The sequence below is a fragment of the Heptranchias perlo genome, chromosome 25 (genome assembly GCF_035084215.1).
Source record: "Heptranchias perlo isolate sHepPer1 chromosome 25, sHepPer1.hap1, whole genome shotgun sequence".
In the NCBI taxonomy this organism is placed as follows: Eukaryota; Metazoa; Chordata; class Chondrichthyes; order Hexanchiformes; family Hexanchidae; genus Heptranchias; species Heptranchias perlo.
Genome location: NC_090349.1, coordinates 11,399,485 through 11,418,269, shown reverse-complemented (window position 1 = coordinate 11,418,269; position 18,785 = coordinate 11,399,485). Strand labels below are relative to the sequence as shown.

At 45.8% G+C, this 18,785-nt stretch overlaps 1 protein-coding gene across 1 annotated transcript in view; it reads right to left on the bottom strand.

The window, feature by feature from the left end:
* Positions 1-18,785, bottom strand: part of si:ch211-102c2.8 (uncharacterized) — a 107,285-nt gene that overhangs the window by 11,752 nt on the left and 76,748 nt on the right. The window contains exons 19-23 of the mRNA XM_068005606.1: positions 18,597-18,779; positions 8,425-8,556; positions 4,565-4,812; positions 1,320-1,458; positions 34-117 (exon numbers count right to left, since the gene is read on the bottom strand). Coding sequence (XP_067861707.1) covers positions 34-117; positions 1,320-1,458; positions 4,565-4,812; positions 8,425-8,556; positions 18,597-18,779 — 786 coding nt within the window. The remainder of the gene's footprint in view (positions 1-33; positions 118-1,319; positions 1,459-4,564; positions 4,813-8,424; positions 8,557-18,596; positions 18,780-18,785) is intronic.

The window sequence follows — 18,785 nt, the reverse complement described above, 5'->3', positions numbered from 1 at the left end:
AATAACCCAGAGCTGGGGAACAGATGGAGTCACCTGGATCAGCCTGTCCTTGAGGGCGGCCAGAGCCTCTTCTTTTTCCAGCAAAAGCTGTTCTTGCTGCTGTTTGATCTCTCGTTCCTAAAGAAAAAATGGGTTTGCAGTAAACAGGAGAACTGAAGAGTAGAACAATAAATTTCCTGAACTAGAGTTTACTGAAGGTGAGGTGGATTTTAAATATCTGCTCAGTCCCTCGTCAGAAGGAGGGTTTCTCCCTACTGGGACTTCCTTATAAAGAACACACCTCCTCACTGGAACCTCTTCATAAGAAAGTCTCCTATCGGCTTGGTGCCTTTAACTTGCGTGAATACACTTTGCTTTAAAACCCCAACATTTAAAAGTAACTCTTTCTGTGGAAAAATGCTCCAAAAAATCCCGAAGTGTGACCCAGCCAACGTGGAGGGAGTCTTTCATCTCATCTGTGTGCGCTGGATTCAAACGCAGGCCCCACAAATGGAACGACACGCTAACTCACTGTGAGACCCATCCGACGCTCAGATTGCTTCCGTTAGCAGTTGGTCTGTGGGTTCGCCCTTAAACTGTTACCCTCTGTCCCTGGCTCTGTGGCAGCTTCTTTTAAGGATTTAAAGATATCGACATCTTTACCAGCAGCCTGGAGGTTACTGCTTTCAACCCACTGATGTGTCAAATGAGAGTTAATTTTCACATCCTGTTTTTATTTTTAGCCCACTCACAGGAACACACAGGCTTTCTGGAGGCTGAATATATAATTAGAGCCAAACACAAAAAAGCTGCAATGGCGGTGTGGAATCACCCATTAACTCCCTTCGTAGTCACACACGGGCCACAACTAACACTGGGGTAGATCTTGGCTTTGTGTGATAGTGTAAAACGGGTGATAGTGAATCGACAGACTGGTTTACATCTCTCCCGACAGTGGAAATAAAAACGGGGAGAAATGTAAAAGGGGCTGTCGACTTGCTATCACCCGTTTTACACTATCGCACAGAGCCGAGAGCTACCCCACTCAGTGGTACCGTACTCCAGCTGATACCAGCACTCACCTATAAAATTCTACTAACGTAAAGTGGCCAATTAAACAAACAAAATTGTTTATTGCAGCAGATTTTTAAAAAACTATAAAAATCACACTATCTAGAGACCCCGAACTCACAGGAATTACTCAATGTCAGTTGGGCTCGTTTGAACGACATGAGGGCTGTGACTCAAATTTGCAACCCTCTGTGCAGGAGTCCAAGACTCCACTGCTGGAGCAATCAGCCCATCTTACACAACAGGGGTTTAATCGGAGCGCCTGGTACCTTCTCCCTCTGGAGATGATGTGCCGCGCGCCGCCGGCTCTCCAGCTCCTGATGCAGGTCCATCACGAGTTGGTGCAGGTCCTCACCGGCTCCGCGCAGTGTGTGAATAGCTTGTCCCAATGTCATTCGTGTCGGGCTTCTGCAAAGCAACAGACAGTTCCGCTTAACAAGGTAGACTTTCCTCTGGGGCACCCCCCCTGCCCGCCCCACCCCACTAGGTGCCCCACAGGTACCTGTCGGAGGAGAGGCAACTTAGAATTTCCTGTCCTGGGCCGTTTGTTTGGCTGGGCGGAGGCCTGTGCCTCTTGGCTGGGTCCAAGACTTTGAAAGCAGGGCAGGAAACAGAAGGCACGCAAGATCCTCCTGGAAGGGAGGGGGCGAACATCTTGCCAACACTGATCTGGACTCGTCTTCCATCTTCTAGCTGCTCCTGAGACTGCACGGACCCGTCAGTCCTCGGAGGTCCCAATGCAAGCTCCAGTGTCTAGTTTCTTTGGGCACTCCTCCACTGGGGCACAGTTGGACAATCGGGAAACTGAGGCAGGGGACAGGAACATTATCCCCAGTCTCATTTAAATGGGTAATGTTGGGCCTGCATCTACTCCAGGTGTCGGCCTAATATGACCCATTTCGGATACCCTAGGGAATCCTAGCATGGTGCAGTGGAGGTTGGGGACCTGACAGACCGCCCCTTTCTTCTCTTTACTGCGTTTGAGAGCTGAGCATTCCAACAATCACTGCAACAAGGAAAGTCTGCCCCAAACAGACCCACGTGACTCAGTTTGTACCACCTCATTTAACCAATACAAAAACCAGCATTATTTGCCAGTCTTGCACAGTATCATAAATGTCACACCTCATTCACACGACATCTTGCATCAAAATGTAGATCAAACAGCCAAGTGAATAACCAGAAGCAAATCTTAGCGTTCAGCTTATCACATCACATCTCCAGCCTTCTGTAAAATGCAAAGTGATTAAAGGTAGCTCACCCCATCATTATGGTCCAAGTACAGGACCCCCTCAGGTTCTCTCCTGACTAGGCATTGAGCGTGTATCCCTCTACTCCCTGCTTTCGGAATGCTTCAACTGGGTCTGCAATCCCTGTGCTCAGTGACAATCTATTCATTAAGTTAACAGCACTAGGGGTGCACTAAGTTACTCCTCAAGTTTCTTTTCAGTTTTATATTCACGCCCCCTGGTTCTTGTAGTTTAGCAGAGAGAATTCCTCCACATCCACCCCAACAATCCCCTTCAAACTTAAAAACAACATGGATCATTAGTCCCCTCCCCTTCCCACCCCCCACCCACAGTCAGTGCTGCGTTTATTAAAGACTATCAATGTACAAATATTTAACCCTTCCCATGCCTAGAAAGCTTTACACCTGTAGGCAAGAGGGGGCTCTGGGGGCATCCCAGCTGATGCACCTTTTTGATAAAAGATGACCTGGTCATTCCTATGATGCACCCTGCCATTCGTTAGACTTTGGGTTTCTGACTGGTTGAAAAGTCAGCCTTTAGAGTTGGTTTTCAGCTAATGTGAACCCCACTTTTCTTTTATAAGTTACTCCCATTGCCAATTTTTGGGATAGGAGCAGAGAAGAAAAAGAATGCAGGTAAGAAAAGTATTTTAAAGTTAGAATTTTAGAGTAAAAAGGCTGGAAATAAATGCATTAGATAGAACAAAATCGTAAAATTAAGGCTAAAATAATAAAACTAGGAGATTGAGAGAGCAGCCAGAGTGGGAATGCAGGGCAAGCAGAAGGAAATAGTTACAATATTTTAGCATAGAAATTCCACAGAGGTTCTCCCGATCTTTGTTGAAGTTAAGGCAGGAGATCAGGAGGATACCTGCGCAATTTCAGGGTCCTTATTTTTTTACTGAAATTGTATTTGTAGTGTATATTTTAGGTGTATAGGGTCAGTATTGTTAGGTAAGGGGATCAAGGGAAATGGAACAAAGGCGAGTAAATGGTGTTAAGGTGCAGATCAGCCATGATCTAACTAAATGACAGAGCAGCCTCGAGGACCTGAATGGTCTGCTCCTGTTCCTATGCTCTTATTACAGTAATAAAGCTGCTGCTGATATTTGTGTAGTTTTATTACTGTAATAATTCTGGCCTCTTGCGCATCCCTGACTTTAATCGCTCCACCATTGGCGGCCGTGCCTTCAGCTGCCTAGGCCCTAAACTCTGGAATTTCCTCCCTAAACCTTTCTCTCCACCTCTAAGACGCTCCTTAAAACCTACCTCTTTGGCCAAGCTTTTGGTCACTTGTCCTAATATCTCCTATGTGGCTCGGTGTCAAATTTTGTTTGATTACACTCCTGTGAAGCAGCTTGGGACGTTTTACTAGGCTAAATGCAAGTTGTTGTTGTAATATTAGTGTTTATTTCAGTGTCACATAGGAGTGTAGGAATTGCTGGAGAAAAACAGTCCACGGTCCATGTAGTTCATCTTCTACCATCTTGGTAGTCATATGATACAATAATAAAGGAGTTGTTGACTAATCGTAACAATCAATCTCTATCAATTAGTCTACAACAAACCCAGACATGACACAAGGAAAACTCCCAGTGGAGAACTTTGGGAACCAGAGGTCCAAACTTACCTGTTCCTCCCAAGCCTGCTACACTGACCACATCATGTCTCAAATTGCTTATGTACTATATCCCAAAATATTATTTTTTGTAAGAAATCTAGCTAATTTGCATTTAAATGAATCAATGCTATCTGCTGTCACCATCTCCATAGGGAGTCTGTTCCATAGATTAGCCAATATTGTTTCAGCAGATCAGTTTTGAATTTACTCCCCTTCAAACGCAGGCCGTGTCCTCTGGTTCTGGACAAGATGAAGTAACTTGTCATGGTCTACATTCTCTAGTCCCTTTAGAATCCTCAAAACAGCAATCACATCACTTCTCAATACCTTTTCCAGTGAGGACATGTCAGCCTGAGTATGACAAACTGATCCACTCAGGGAGACAGCAGTCATCTCACTGGACCTGATATATATATATATATATATTAACTTACATATAATTGAATAAAGTCATTTTCTTTCCCACTGCTTCCCTTTTAGGTTACTGGGCAAATCATTTCTGAGTAGAGTCAGAAATAGGATTAATTATTTCACCTTATTTTCCATGTACAGCTCTGTCTTCTTGATCTACCCTCAGGGAACAGACAGATATGAATGGGTAAACGTGCTGACATGGGTTAGCCTTGCTGGTGTTAGTGACCTACCCCAATTTACCACATGATGGGCTCACGACTCTCCCCGATGCTCGCGCTTGTGTGCTCTGTATCAACACTTGAATGCGTTCACACTCCATCTTGATCTCGGATACAAAGGTTCGCTCCGCCCGCTCCGCCTGCACCTGGGCTTCTCGCTCTTTGAGGACTGCTTCATTATTCTCGGCCCGCAGGCTCCGTAGCTCCTCCTCCATCTGGTCCAGCTTCGATGTCAGCCTCTCGACATCGTGCTTTTTCTCCTAGACTCGCAAAAAGAGGAAAAGCTCAGAACTGGTCCCAAAGAAATCATGAAAATTAAACCAATTTTGTACGCTATTAACAACAGTGGGAGAATTGCTCTCACCTTCGGTTTATTCTGCAACTTCAGAACAAGCAGTAAGAATTCAAATCTCTTTAACATTCATTTTGGGGATTCAATGAACCAAATATACTCAACAGATCACAAATCATTGCCCACACACCTCTATAAAACCACCCATACTACACTCTTCACTAAACTAATAGAGATCAGACCCACCATTACTAGAGATCAGACCCACCATTACTAGAGATCAGACTCACCATTACTAGAGATCAGACTCACCATTACTAGAGATCAGACCCACCATTATCATAGTATGTTACAGCACAGAAGGAGGCCATTCGGCCCATTGTGCCTGTGCTGTCTCATTTAAAAGAGCTATCCAATTAGTCCCACTCCCCTGCTCTTTCCTCATAGCCCTGTACATTTTTTTCCTTCAAGTAATTATCCAATTCCCTTTTGAAAGTTATTATTGAATCTGCTTCCACCGCCCTTTCAGGCAGTGCATTCCAGATCATAACAATTCTCTGCTTAAAAAAATGTTTCCTCATGTCGCCTCCGGTTCTTTTGACAATCACCTTAAATCTGTGTCCTCTGGTTACTGACCCTTCTGCCACTGGAAACAGTTTCTCCTTATTTACTCTATCAAAACCGTTCATGATTTTGAACACCTCTATCAAATCACCTCTTAACCTTCTCTGCTGTAAGGAGAACAACCCCAGCTTCTCCAGTCTATCCACATAACTGAAGTCCCTCATCCCTGGTACCATTCTAGTAAATCTCTTCTACTTGACATCCTTCCTAAAGTGTGGTGCCCAGAATTGAACACAATACTCCAGCTGAGGCCTAACCAGTGTTTTATAAAGGTTTAGCATAACTTCTTTGCTTTTGTACACCATGCTTCTATTAATAAAGCCCATATGCTTTTTAAACAGCCTTTTCAACTTGTCCTGCCACCTTCAAAGATTTGTGTACATTCACCCCCAGGTCTCTCTGTTCCTGAACCCTCTTTAAAATTGTACCATTTAGTTTATATTGCCTCTCCTCATTCTTCCTACCAAAATGAATCACTTCACATTTCTCTGTGTTAAATTTCATCTGCCATGTGTCTGCCCATTTCACCAGTCTGTCTATGTCCTCCTGAAGTCTGTTACTATCCTCCACATTGTTTACTACCTTCCCAAGTTTCATGTCATTTGCAAACTTTGAAATTATACCCTGTATACCCAAGTCCAGGTCATCAATATATATCAAAAAGAGCAGTGGTCCTAATACTGACCCCTGGGGAACACCACTGTATACTTCCCTCCAGTCTGAAAAACAACCGTTTACCACTACTCTCTGCTTTCTGTCCCATAGCTAATTATCCACACTGCCACTGTCCATTTAATCCCATAGGCTTTAATTTTGCTTACAAGTCTATTACGTGGTACTTTATCAAATGCCTTTTGAAAGTCCATACACACACCATCAACTGCACTACCCTCATCAACCCTCTCTGTTACTTTATCAAAGAACTCAATCAAGTTAGTCAAACACGATTTTCCTTTAACAAATCCGTGCTGACTTTCATTTATTCGCTCATACTTTTCTAAGTGACAATTAATTTTGTCCCAGATTATTGTCTCTAAAAGCTTCCCCACTGCCGATGTTAGACTGACTGGCCTGTAATTACCGGGTTTATCCCTTTCCCCTTTTTTGAACAGGGGTGTAACATTTGAAATCCTCCAGTCCTCTGGCACAACCCCCATATCTAAGGAGGATTGGAAGATTGTGACCAAAGCCTCGCAGTTCTACCCTTCCTTCCCTCAGCAACCTAGGATGCATCCCATCTCGACCGGGTGACTTTTCTACTTTGAGAACTGCCAACCTTTTAAGTACCTCCTCTTTATCTATTTTTATCCTATCCAATATTGCTCCTACCTCCTCTACTGCTACATTGGCAGCGTCCTCCTCTCTAGTGAAGTACTCATTTAGTACCTCAGCGTCCTCCTCTCTAGTGAAGTACTCATTTAGTACCTCAGCCATGCCCTCTGCCTCCAGAAGAAGATCTCCCTTTTTGTCCCTAATCAGCCCCACCTTTCCTTTGTCTATCGTTTTACATAAGAACATAAGAAAATAGGAGCAGGAGTAGGCCAATCGGCCCCTCGAGCCTGCTCCGCCATTCAATAAGATCATGGCTGATCATATTAATAGTTTTACTATTTATATCTTTAGGAAAGATTTTTGGGTTCCCTTTTATGTTAGCTGTTGATCTATTCTCATACTCTCTCTTTGCCCTTCTTATTCCCTTTTTTAGATCTCCTCTGTGCTTTCTGTATTTTGCTTGGTTCTCTATTATGAACCTTACACTTATCATATGCCTTCTTTTTTGTTTAATTTTAATCTCTATACCGTTAGTCATCCAGGGAGCTCTAGCTTTGGATGTCCTTCCTTTCCCCCTCATGGGAACATGTCCACTCTGTATCCGAACCATCTCCTCCTTGAAGGCCAACCATTATTCAATTACTGTTTTGCCTACCAATTTTTGATTCCAATCCACCAGGGCAAGATCCCTTTTTAACTCACTGAAATTAGCCCTCCTCCAGTTAAATATTTTTACGCTTGATTGTTCCTTGCCCTTTTCCATAATTATTCTAAACTTAATGATATTATGATCACTGTTCCCCAAATGCTCCCCCACTGAAACATGCTCTACTTGCCCCAATTCATTCCTCAGAACTAGATCCAGCACTGCTTCCTTCCTCATTGGGTGGGAAACACACTGATCAAGAAAGTTCTCTTGTACACATTTCAGGAACTCCTCCCCCTCTTTGCCATTTACTCTGTTACTATCCCAGTCTGTATTGGGATAATTGAAGTCCCCATTATCACTACTCTATAGTCACTAGCAATCAGACCCACCATTACTAGAGATCAGACCCGCCATTACTAGAGATCAGACCCATTACTAGAGATCAGACCCACCATTACTAGCAATCAGACTCACCATTACTAGCGATCAGAATAGCCATTACCAGCAATCAGACCCACCATTACTAGCGATCGGACCCACCATTACTAGAGATCAGACCCACCATTACTAGCGATCAGACCCACCATTACTAGCAATCAGACTCACCATTACTAGAGATCAGAATAGCCATTACCAGCAATCAGACCCACCATTACTAGCGATCGGACCCACCATTACTAGAGATCAGACCCACCATTACTAGCGATCAGACCCACCATTACTAGCGATCAGACCCACCATTACTAGCGATCAGACCCACCATTACTAGCGATCAGAACCTTCACCAATAAGGATCAGATTCCCCATTAATAGAGATTAAAGGGTAGAAGACTGAGCCCTGCTCCCAGGCCTATGCCTCTGTCACTGTGTGACAGCAGTCCAGTGTTGGCTCTCGCTCTAATCATCCTTCCCAGCAGTTGGGGTGGGGGGGCCCTGACCTCCACCTGTCAGCTCCCCACAACAGCGCAGGGGAGGCTGGAATTGGTTTGCTGGATTTAAACAATCTCCCTGAAGCTGAGAGTCTCCCTCTCGTACCAGCTGCATCTCTTCTCTGAGCTGTTGGATCTCCTTCCGTTTCTCTTCGGTCAGCAGAGTCCTCACGTTGCTCACGGCCTGGTCCTTCTCTCGGTGGAGGGAGCGGCTCTGGAACTCCAGCTCCTGGATTTTCTGCCAACACAAACAGAGCAGAGTATCATTGCAGGGACAGAGTGCAGAATTATATCACTTAGGTCAATCATGTAACGCTGGAAGTCCAACTGTCCACTTGTTTTAACCTTTTAAATATTCTCTCCCATCCACAAGTTATTTATTCTCAAAAGAATGTTCACGTGATTATGTAAGTGAGCAGAATCTAACCAACTGCACTGCCCTGTATGGATGTGCAGTGGTTAGACCCTGACTCAGCTCTATATTTATATTTGGTAGTTTGTTCTTATTTTTTTGGGAACATATTTCTGCTGAACTCTACTGATCTCTCCTTTAATTATTGCCTACTGTTGTTTTACGTCTTTGTCAATATGAGACATTCTGAAAGGCTGAACAGGCTGGGGGCCTCTTTTCTCTAGAAAAGAGAAGACTGAGGGGTGACTTGATAGAGGTCTTTACGATTATGAAAGGGTTTAATAGAGTAGACGTAGAGAAAATGTTTCCGCTTGTGGGGGAGACCAGAACTAGGGGTCATAAATATAAGATAGTCACTAATAAATCCAATAGGGAATTCAGGAGAATCTTCTTTACCAGAGAGAGGTTAGAAGCTGGAACTTGCTACCACAAGGAGTAGCTGAGGCAAATAGCATAGATGCATTTAAGAGGAAGCTAGATAAACCCCTAGATCTGATCTCCCCCACAAGCAGAAACATTTTCTCTACGTCTACTCTATTAAACCCTTTACTGATCTTAAAGACCTCTATTAGGTCACCCCTCAGCCTTCTCTTTTCTAGAGAAAAGAACTCGATAAACACATGAGAGAGAAAGGAATAGAAGGATATGATGATAGAGTTAGATGAAGTAGGGAGGGAGGAGGCTGGTGTGGAGTATAAACACCGGCATAGACCAGTTGGGCCGAATGGCCTGTTTCTGTGCTGTACACTCTATGTGATTCTATGTAATATTTTTCTCCAGTTTAGCTCCCTTAGTTCCATCCTGATAGTTGGCTTTTTTCCAATCTATTACTTTGGTCTTTGTACCATCTAAACTAGCTATACCTGAGCTGGAAGTGTTTGATGCTGATGCTGAGTGCCTGATATGGGAACCTGCATTCAAGGGTGTTGAAAAAGGATCACTTGTTGCCATGCTCCATGCTGAGACCTCTCCTGGGTCGAGGTGTTTGTAAATAGAGAGTGAAAGTTTAAAGGTGTTGGCATCTGATCAATTAACCTGGAATTGAGGTTAGATCTCCAGCCATGTCTCCAAGCTCCCATTGGAGAGTTGACATTCCAATTGGACAGTATGGAAAAGGCCAAATGATTCCAAATTGTGCTCTGTGTCATTATGATAAAATAGAGTATTAATTTTCTGTCACAGGCATATTTATTACATTCTATAGTCTGTTTTGTTAGGTCAGAACATCGTCACCATAGATAGCAACCTTTTTATTCACTCCTTGGATCCGATAATGGGCTCCTGGAGCTTGAAGGATAGTCGTGGGGAGGAGTATATTTTTCTCTGTGTGTAAAGTTTTACTGAACCATTATAAGCCAGTGAGACCATATTCTCCCACAAGAGAAAAATACACCAGCTATTTTTAAAAAATCCTAGACCAACAGCACTTAAAACACAAATCATCCTCACTGTACTACTCCACAAGATAAGTAGATGGTCAGGCAAAATATCTAAATAAAAAATGTTCTGTCTCCCTCAGTGAGACCCTCTTGCTTTGCTGAAAGATGTTCTTAAGAGAAGGAAAGGGAGAAAATAACTTGCATGAGAGGGCAAAAAGGGGACATGAGATTGCTTTGGCAGATCAGGCAAAGGTGAATCCAAAGAGCTTCTACAAATACATAAAGGGCAAAAGAGTAACTAGGGAGAAAGTAGGGCCTCTGAAGGATCAACAAGGTCATCTATGTGCGGAACCACAAGAGATGGGTGAGATCCTAAATGAATATTTTGCATCGGTATTTACGGTTGAGAAAGGCATGGATGTTAGGGAACTTGGGGAAATAAATAGTGATGTCTTGAGGAGTGTACACATTACAGAGAGGGAGGTGCTGGAAGTCTTAACGCGCATCAAGGTAGATAAATCTCCGGGACCTGATGAAATGTATCCCAGGACGTTATGGGAGGTTAGGGAGGAAATTGCGGGTCCCCTAGCAGAGATATTTGAATCATCCACCGCTACAGGTGAGGTGCCTGAAGATTGGAGGGTAGCAAATGTTGTGCCTTTGTTTAAGAAGGGCGACAGGGAAAAGCCTGGGAACTACAGACCGGTGAGCCTGACATCTGTAGTGGGTAAGTTGTTAGAGGGTATTCTGAGACAGGATCTACGGGCATTTGGAGAGGCAGGGACTGATTAGGAACAGTCAGCATGGTTTTGTGAGAGGAAAATCATGTCTCACGAATTTGATTGAGTTTTTTGAAGGGGTAACCAAGAAGATAGATGAGGGCTGTGCAGTAGACGTGGTCTACATGGACTTTAGCAAAGCCTTTGACAAGGTACCGCATGGTAGATTGTTACATAAGGTTAAATCTCACGGGATCCAAGGTGAGGTAGCCAATTGGATACAACATTGGCTTGACGACAGAAGACAGAGGGTGGGTGTAGAGGGTTGTTTTTCAAATTGGAGGCCTGTGACCAGCGGTGTGCCTCAGGGATCGGTGCTGGGTCCGCTGTTATTTGTTATTTATATTAATGATTTGGATGAGAATTTAGGAGGCATGGTTAGTAAGTTTGCAGATGACACCAAGATTGGTGGCATCGTGGACAGTGAAGAAGGTTATCTAGGATTGCAACGGGATCTTGATAAATTGGGCCAGTGGGCCGATGAATGGCAGATGGAGTTTAATTTAGATAAATGTGAGGTGATGCATTTTGGGAGATCGAATCGGGCCAGGACCTACTCCGTTAATGGTAGGGCGTTGGGGAGAGTTATAGAACAAAGAGATCTAGGAGTACAGGTTCATAGCTCCTTGAAAGTGGAGTCACAGGTGGATAGGGTGGTGAAGAAGGCATTCAGCTTGCTTGGTTTTATTGGTCAGAACATTGAATACAGGAGTTGGGATGTCTTGTTGAAGTTGTACAAGACATTAGTTAGGCCACACTTGGAATACTGTGTACAGTTCTGGTCACCCTATTATAGAAAGGATATTATTAAACTAGAAAGAGTGCAGAAAAGATTTACTAGGATGCTGCCGGGACTTGATGGTTTGACTTATAGGGAGAGGTTAGATAGACTGGGACTTTTTTCCCTGGAGAGTAGGAGGTTGAGGGGTGATCTTATACAAGTCTATAAAATAATGAGGGGCATAGATAAGGTAGATAGTCAAAATCTTTTCCCAAAGGTAGGGGAGTCTATAACGAGGGGACATAGATTTAAGGTGAGAGGGGAGAGATACAAAAGGGTCCAGAGGGGCAATTTTTTTCACTCAAAGGGTGGTGAGTGTCTGGAACGAGCTGCCAGAGGCAGTAGTAGAGGCGGGTACAATTTTGTCTTTTAAAAAGCATTTGGACAGTTACATGGGTAAGATGGGTATAGAGGGATATGGGCCAAGTGCAGGCAATTGGGACTAGCTTAGTGGTATAAACTGGGCGACATGGACATGTTGGGCCGAAGGGCCTGTTTCCATGTTGTAAACTTCTATGATTCTATGATTCTATGAGAGAAAGTCTCACCCTTAGGAAACATTTTCTATCTTGGGCACCATCACTTTTCAAGGGAAGAACAGCACAACTATGACTAAGCCCCACCTACGTACATGACAATCCAACACTAAGGCCCCGATATTAGAGTGGAGGTGGGATGGCAGCGGGGAGGTGGTGAATGGACGCGTGGGTAACGCGACCAATAAAAAATGTTCATTTCACCGCGATCACAATTGAATTGGTGCCACTTAACGTGCTTCCGGGTTTGCCGTCCAAAAGCTGCGCAGCGGGCAGACTGCGCACCCGCATCACAGGCTCAGCTGGAGGAGCTCTATTTAAAGGGCCATTGCTCCAAAGGCTTTTGCTGGAGCAAAGACCCACACACCACAATGGAGCAGCACAGGGGCAAGGCTGCTCCGAGGTTTAATGATGCCTCACTCCAGGTGCTACTGGATGGGGTGATGAGGAGGGATGTGTTTTACCCTTTGGACGGGAGGAAGTGGCCTGCCTCTGCCACCAAGAAGGCCTGGCTCAAGGTGGCAGAGGAGGTCACCAGCAGCAGCAACACATCCCGCACCTAGGTCCAGTGCAGGAAATGTTTCAATGATCTAACCAGGTCAGCCAAAGTGAGTACACTTACTGATTCTCCTACATTCCATGGTGCACATCACCGCCCCCACCCCCCAACTCATTCTGCACTGCCAATACTACTCTATCACATCACTCCTCACACCCACTTAAGGCTCATCCTCAACTTACCTGCACTTCCTCAGCACTTTCTCACCTCCCCATTAGTCACCCCACCACTACCACTCACCCCGATCCTCATACAATGTGATGGCTCTGTCTCATACTCACCCTCTGATGCATCTCTTTCACAGTCAGCCTCACCCAAAGCAACGCATTCATCGGTTGGCCACTTCACCATCACTCACTCACACATCTGTTCTTTCTCCCCTTCTAGGAGGGAGCGCAAAATGCACGGGAGAGGGCAAGGACTGGAGGGGGGGCCACAACAAATAGTGGTCCTCACAGACGCAGAGCAGGAGGTTCTGGAGCTCAGCCTTGAGTACCTGTCCGTCGGGGACGGCCAGACTGGCACCCCACAAACGTCTGGTGACACAACTTTAACATTCATCACACACAATATGAATTGATATTAACAATGCTTGCCATCTTCAACACCTCAGTATGCTCATCGCAACATCACACATCTGTGATGATACTTAATATTGCCTTCTGTTCTCTTACAGGGCTTTCAGCGACCGCAGTGACGGCAGAGGGCGATTCCTCAGAAGACCTGCCGGCCTCTGAGGGGGCACCGTCACATCTTAGTGAGCCATCCACCAGCGCAGATACTCACACCTCGGTGGGTCCTAGTAGTCAGTTAGTTGGGTTGGCACCTGGTGAGTCACCACACACAAGTGAGCACGAGCAGACACTGGTGGCAGGGGCAGCTGTGGAGAGTCCGTGTCGGTGGGAGCACTCCTCTCCAGGCTCTGCTCAGCTGGACACAGATGCTGAACCCCGGGGGCCATCCTTTAAAAGGAGAATGATCGAGGGGCGGCAGCACATTTGCGAAGTACTGGAACAGGTGCTGTGCACACTCTCCACAACAGTGCAGAGGATGGTGGAGTCCAACTCCTGCATTAGTGGAATGGTGGCACAGGTGCGGGAGGGAATCTCTGAGATACTGTCACAGGGAAGTGCGGGAATGTCTGCGATGTGGGGGGGGCGGGGAGGACGGCTAGCCTCCATTGAGCTTCAAGCACGGCTCACAAATGAGTTCATTCAGGCCCTGACAATTGTCGTTTGGACTCAGGATGAACAACATTCTGCCGCCTTAAACAGGCAGACAGATACTTTAGAAGTGGCCTTCCAATGCATCACACATGTCCTTCAAACTGTTCTCCAGCAGGGTGGTAGGAGTGATGTGGGCCTGGCCCAGGGGAGAGATGATGGCGAAAGGGGACATGAAAGTGGGGCGCCACTCAAAGCGCTCCCATGTCTCACCTGTTGTCCCCCTCTCAACCAGTACCCGTAATGTATTCCACTGAGGAAAAAAGGGTGTAAAAGAAATGACAGCCATCCGTGGCTAAGTAAAGAAATCAAGGACATATAAGGTAGCCAAACTTAGTGGGAGGATAGAAGATTGGGAAGTCTTCAAAAGACAGCAAAAAGTAACTAAAGGATTGATTAAGAAAGGGAAGATAGATTATGAAAATAAATTAGCAAAAAATATAAAAACAGATAGCAAGAGTTTCTACAGTTATATAAAAAGAAAAAGGGTGGCGAAGGCAAACGTAGGTCCCTTAGAGGATGAGACCGGGAAATTAATGGTGGGAAACATGGAGATGGCAAAAATGCTGAACAAATATTTTGTTTCAGTCTTTACGGTAGAGGACGCTAAGAATATCCCAACACTGGACAAACAGGGGGCTCTAAGGGGGGAGGAGCTAAATACGATTAAAATCACTAAGGAATTGGTACTCAGTAAATTAATGGGACTCAAGGCGGATAAATCCCCTGGACCTGATGGCTTACATCCCAGGGTCTTGAGGAAGTGGCAGTAGGGATTGTGGATGCTTTGGTAATAATTTTCCAAAATTCTCTGGACTCGGCAAAGGTCCCGGCAGATTGGAAAACTGCTAATGTAACACCCTTATTTAAAAAGGGTAGTAGGCAGAAGGCTGGAAATTATAGACCAGTTAGCCTAACATCTGTGGTGGGTAAAATTTGGGAGTCTATTATTAAGGACGCAGTAGCAGAACATTTGGATAAACATAATTTAATAGGACACAGTCAGCATGGCTTTATGAAGGGGAAGTCATGTCTGACAAATTTGCTTGAGTTCTTTGAGGACATAACGTACAGGGTGGATGAAGGGGAACCAGTGGACGTAGTGTATTTAGACTTCCAGAAGGCATTCGACAAGGTGCCACATAAAAGATTATTGCTCAAGATAAAGAATCACTGGATTGGGGGTAATATTCTGGCATGGGTGGAGGGTTGGTTATCTAACAGGAAGCAGAGAGTTGGGATAAATGGTTCATTCTCAGACTGGCAACCAGTAGCCAGTGGTGTTCCGCAGGGGTCGGTGCTGGGTTCCCAACTCTTTACAATCTATATTAACGATTTGGAGGAGGGGACAGAGTGTAACATATCAAAGTTTGCAGATGATACAAAGATGGGAGGGAAAGTAGAGAGTGACGAGGACATAAAAAACCTACAAGGGGATATAGACAGGCTGGGTGAGTGGGCGGAGATTTGGCTGATGCAATACAATATTGGAAAATGTGAGGTTATGCACTTTGGCAGGAAAAATCAGAGAGCAAGTTATTATCTTAATGGCGAGAAACTGGAAAGTACTGCAGTACAAAGGGATCTGGGGGTCCTAGTGCAAGAAAATCAAAAAGTTAGTATGCAGGTGCAGCAGGTGATCAAGAAGGCCAACGGAATGTTGGCTTTTATTGCTAGGGGGATAGAATATAAAAACAGGGAGGTATTGCTGCAGTTATATAAGGTATTGGTGAGACCACACCTGGAATACTGCATACAGTTTTGGTGTCCATACTTAAGAAAAGACATACTTGCTCTCGAGGCAGTACAAAGAAGGTTCACTCGGTTAATCCCGGGGATGAGGGGGTGGACATATGAGGAGAGGTTGAGCAGATTGGGGCTCTACTCATTGGAGTTCAGAAGAATGAGAGGCGATCTTATTGAAACATATAAGATTGTGAAGGGGCTTGATCGGGTGGATGCGGTAAGGATGTTCCCAAGGATGGGTGAAACTAGAACTAGGGGGCATAATCTCAGAATAAGGGGCTGCTCTTTCAAAACTGAGATGAGGAGAAACTTCTTCACTCAGAGGGTAGTAGGTCTGTGGAATTTGCTGCCCCAGGAAGCTGTGGAAGCTACATCATTAAATAAATTTAAAACAGAAATCGACAGTTTCCTAGAAGTAAAGGGAATTAGGGGTTATGGGGAGCGGGCAGGAAATTGGACATGAATTTAAATTTGAGGTTTGGATCAGATCAGCCATGATCTTATTGAATGGCGGAGCAGGCTCGAGGGGCCGATTGGCCTGCTCCTGCTCCTATTTCTTATGTTCTTATGTTCTTAATGTTGCCTCCTCTCCAGGTGGCCGAGTCTGCCCCTGCACAGGTGCAGGTGGAGTGGTCTTTGGAGGGGCTCTCACGGGCTCTAAAACCCAGAGGGCGTAGGCCCAAAGCATCTAAGCAGTCAGGGCATGAACATGAGCAACTTGCCACTACCCCTGCTGCAGCCACAGGGGATGCACCACGTAGAAGTAGTCATAAAAGAAAGCCAAAGGTTTTGTGAGCATGAAGGGGATGCACAAGGGTGTCTGACACACTGTCATGTTTTTCCTTTATATTTGCATTTTGTTAAAGTCACATTAAATATTATGATTGTCACCACTGCTGCCACGTCTTGCCCATTCTTGACTGGCTTGATAGGGCCCTTTCATGAGGTTCACCATGAATGGTGACACTTGATGCCACCCATTGGGTCACTCTACAGTGGGTGTATGTGTAGTTGCAGGACTGTTTTGTGCAGGGGGGTGGGGGGGCTGGTGTGGGCGCTGCTCTATCCAGGTGGTGTGAGGACTGGACTCGTCACAGTTTCTGATGTTAGAAGAACCGTTCACATATCAGTGACTCCCTGGCCTAACGAGCAGCCAGGTGAGCCACTGCTCTGCCCATGGGTTCCTCCTCCTCATCCTCCTCCTCCTCAATGTGGGTGGCAGATGTGGATGGGGCCTCCTCAAGTGACACCCCTCTCTGTTGTGCCATGTTGTCCAGGGCACAACACACTGCTATAATGCGTCCCACTCTGTCTGGTGCGTATTGAAGCACTCCCCCAGAACGATCAAGGCACCTAAATCTCATCTTGAGCAGCCCTATAGCATGCTCAATTGTAGACCTGGTGTCAATGTGGCTGTCGTTGTTTCAACGCTGTTGCTCGGTGATGCTCCTCAGAGGTGTCATGAGCCACATGTGCAGGGGGTATCCCTGGTCCCCGAGGAGCCAGCCCTTAAGGGTGTTCGGTGCGTGGAATAGGGGCAGGATGTTGGATTCCCTCAGAATGAAGGAATTGTGGCAGCTGCCAGGGAATCTGGTGCACAAGTGAAGGAATCTCTTGCAGTGGTCACAATCGAGCTGAATGTTGATGAAGTGATCCCCCTTTCTGTTGATAAACAGTCCTGACTCGTGTGGAGGTGCTCAGATTGCTAAATGGGTGCAATCAATTACACCCTGCACCCGTGAGAAGCCAGCCACAGAGTGGAATCCCACTGCCCTCTCCGTCTGGCTGAGGTGTCCATGGGGAAGTTGACGTATTGCGAGGCTCGGTGACCTGCCTTATGCACTTGTGTGCAGATGACTGAGAGACCCCGGCGATGTCCCCGGAGGCACCCTGGAATGATCCGGAGGTGAAGAAGTTGAGGGCAGTGGTGACTTTGACAGCGACGGGTAATGAGATGCTGCTCGGCCCAGCCAGGAGCAGCTCGGCATGAAGGAGGTTGCAGTTGTCTGCGGCCACCTGGCGACTCACTCTGAGCCTCCGTATGTTCTGCTCCTCAGAGAGGTCCAGGAAGCTGAGCCTTGGCCTGTAGACCCTGTGGTGAGGGTACTGTCTCCTGCGACGTCTCTCTCTCTGTTGTTACCCTCTGTGATCTTGAGCAGGTGCCTGTCGTGCAGCACTGTGTTGTGGAGCTGCAAGTGGTGGAAGTGCACGCCATGCCTGGTGAGGCTGGTGATGTTGCTCGTCCTCAGATGTAGTGGTGAATGCAGCCATGGTGCCCCCCATCCTGACAGTGTGAGTTTGAGGAGGTCAAAAAGTTGTTAAATATGTGTGAACAGAAGAATTGTGAGTGGAAAGTAAGAATTTTCAGTGAAAACACAAAGATCTTGCAGCCAAAAGTTTGTGTGAAAGAACAGAATGCTCGGGAAATACACTGAGGATGTTTCAAAATTGGACCCCTGCCTTAATGTGGACAAAATTAAGTATTTTAAGTATCTAAATAAGTTTCTTAACTATCATCCCACCGGCTTTAATTACCGGTGGGACTTCTGCATTCGGGAGGTGCACGCACCCAGACGCATCAGTGGGGAACCCGGTCGTCTGCGGGTTGGAGCCGGGTTCCAAACCCGCTGAAGATTACCGCGATTTTTGGAGCCCCCGACCCCAACGCACCCGCTACTTCACTGGAAAATCGAGCCCTGAGTGTTTACAACAACAACAACTTGCATTTATATAGCGTCTTTAACGTAGTAAAACTTCCCAAGACCCACACATACGGACACAGAGTCTGTGCAAGCCTCGCATCAGTCAACTAATCAGCAGCACGGCTGCCATTTTGTTCTGGTAGTTTTTTTTACGTGCCAACCTTTTGTAATTCGACGATTTTATTTTGTAAAGCTAGCGAGCATCTCCGTTCTTTCTCCAGGTCCTCGTTGGCCCGGTTAAGGACTCTCCCATTCTCCTCTTCCAGAGACAGGCATTGCTGTCGGAGCTGTTCCTCCTGATCCAATTCCCACTTCTTGTGTTCCTGAACTAGGGCGTGCTGAACCTGGAC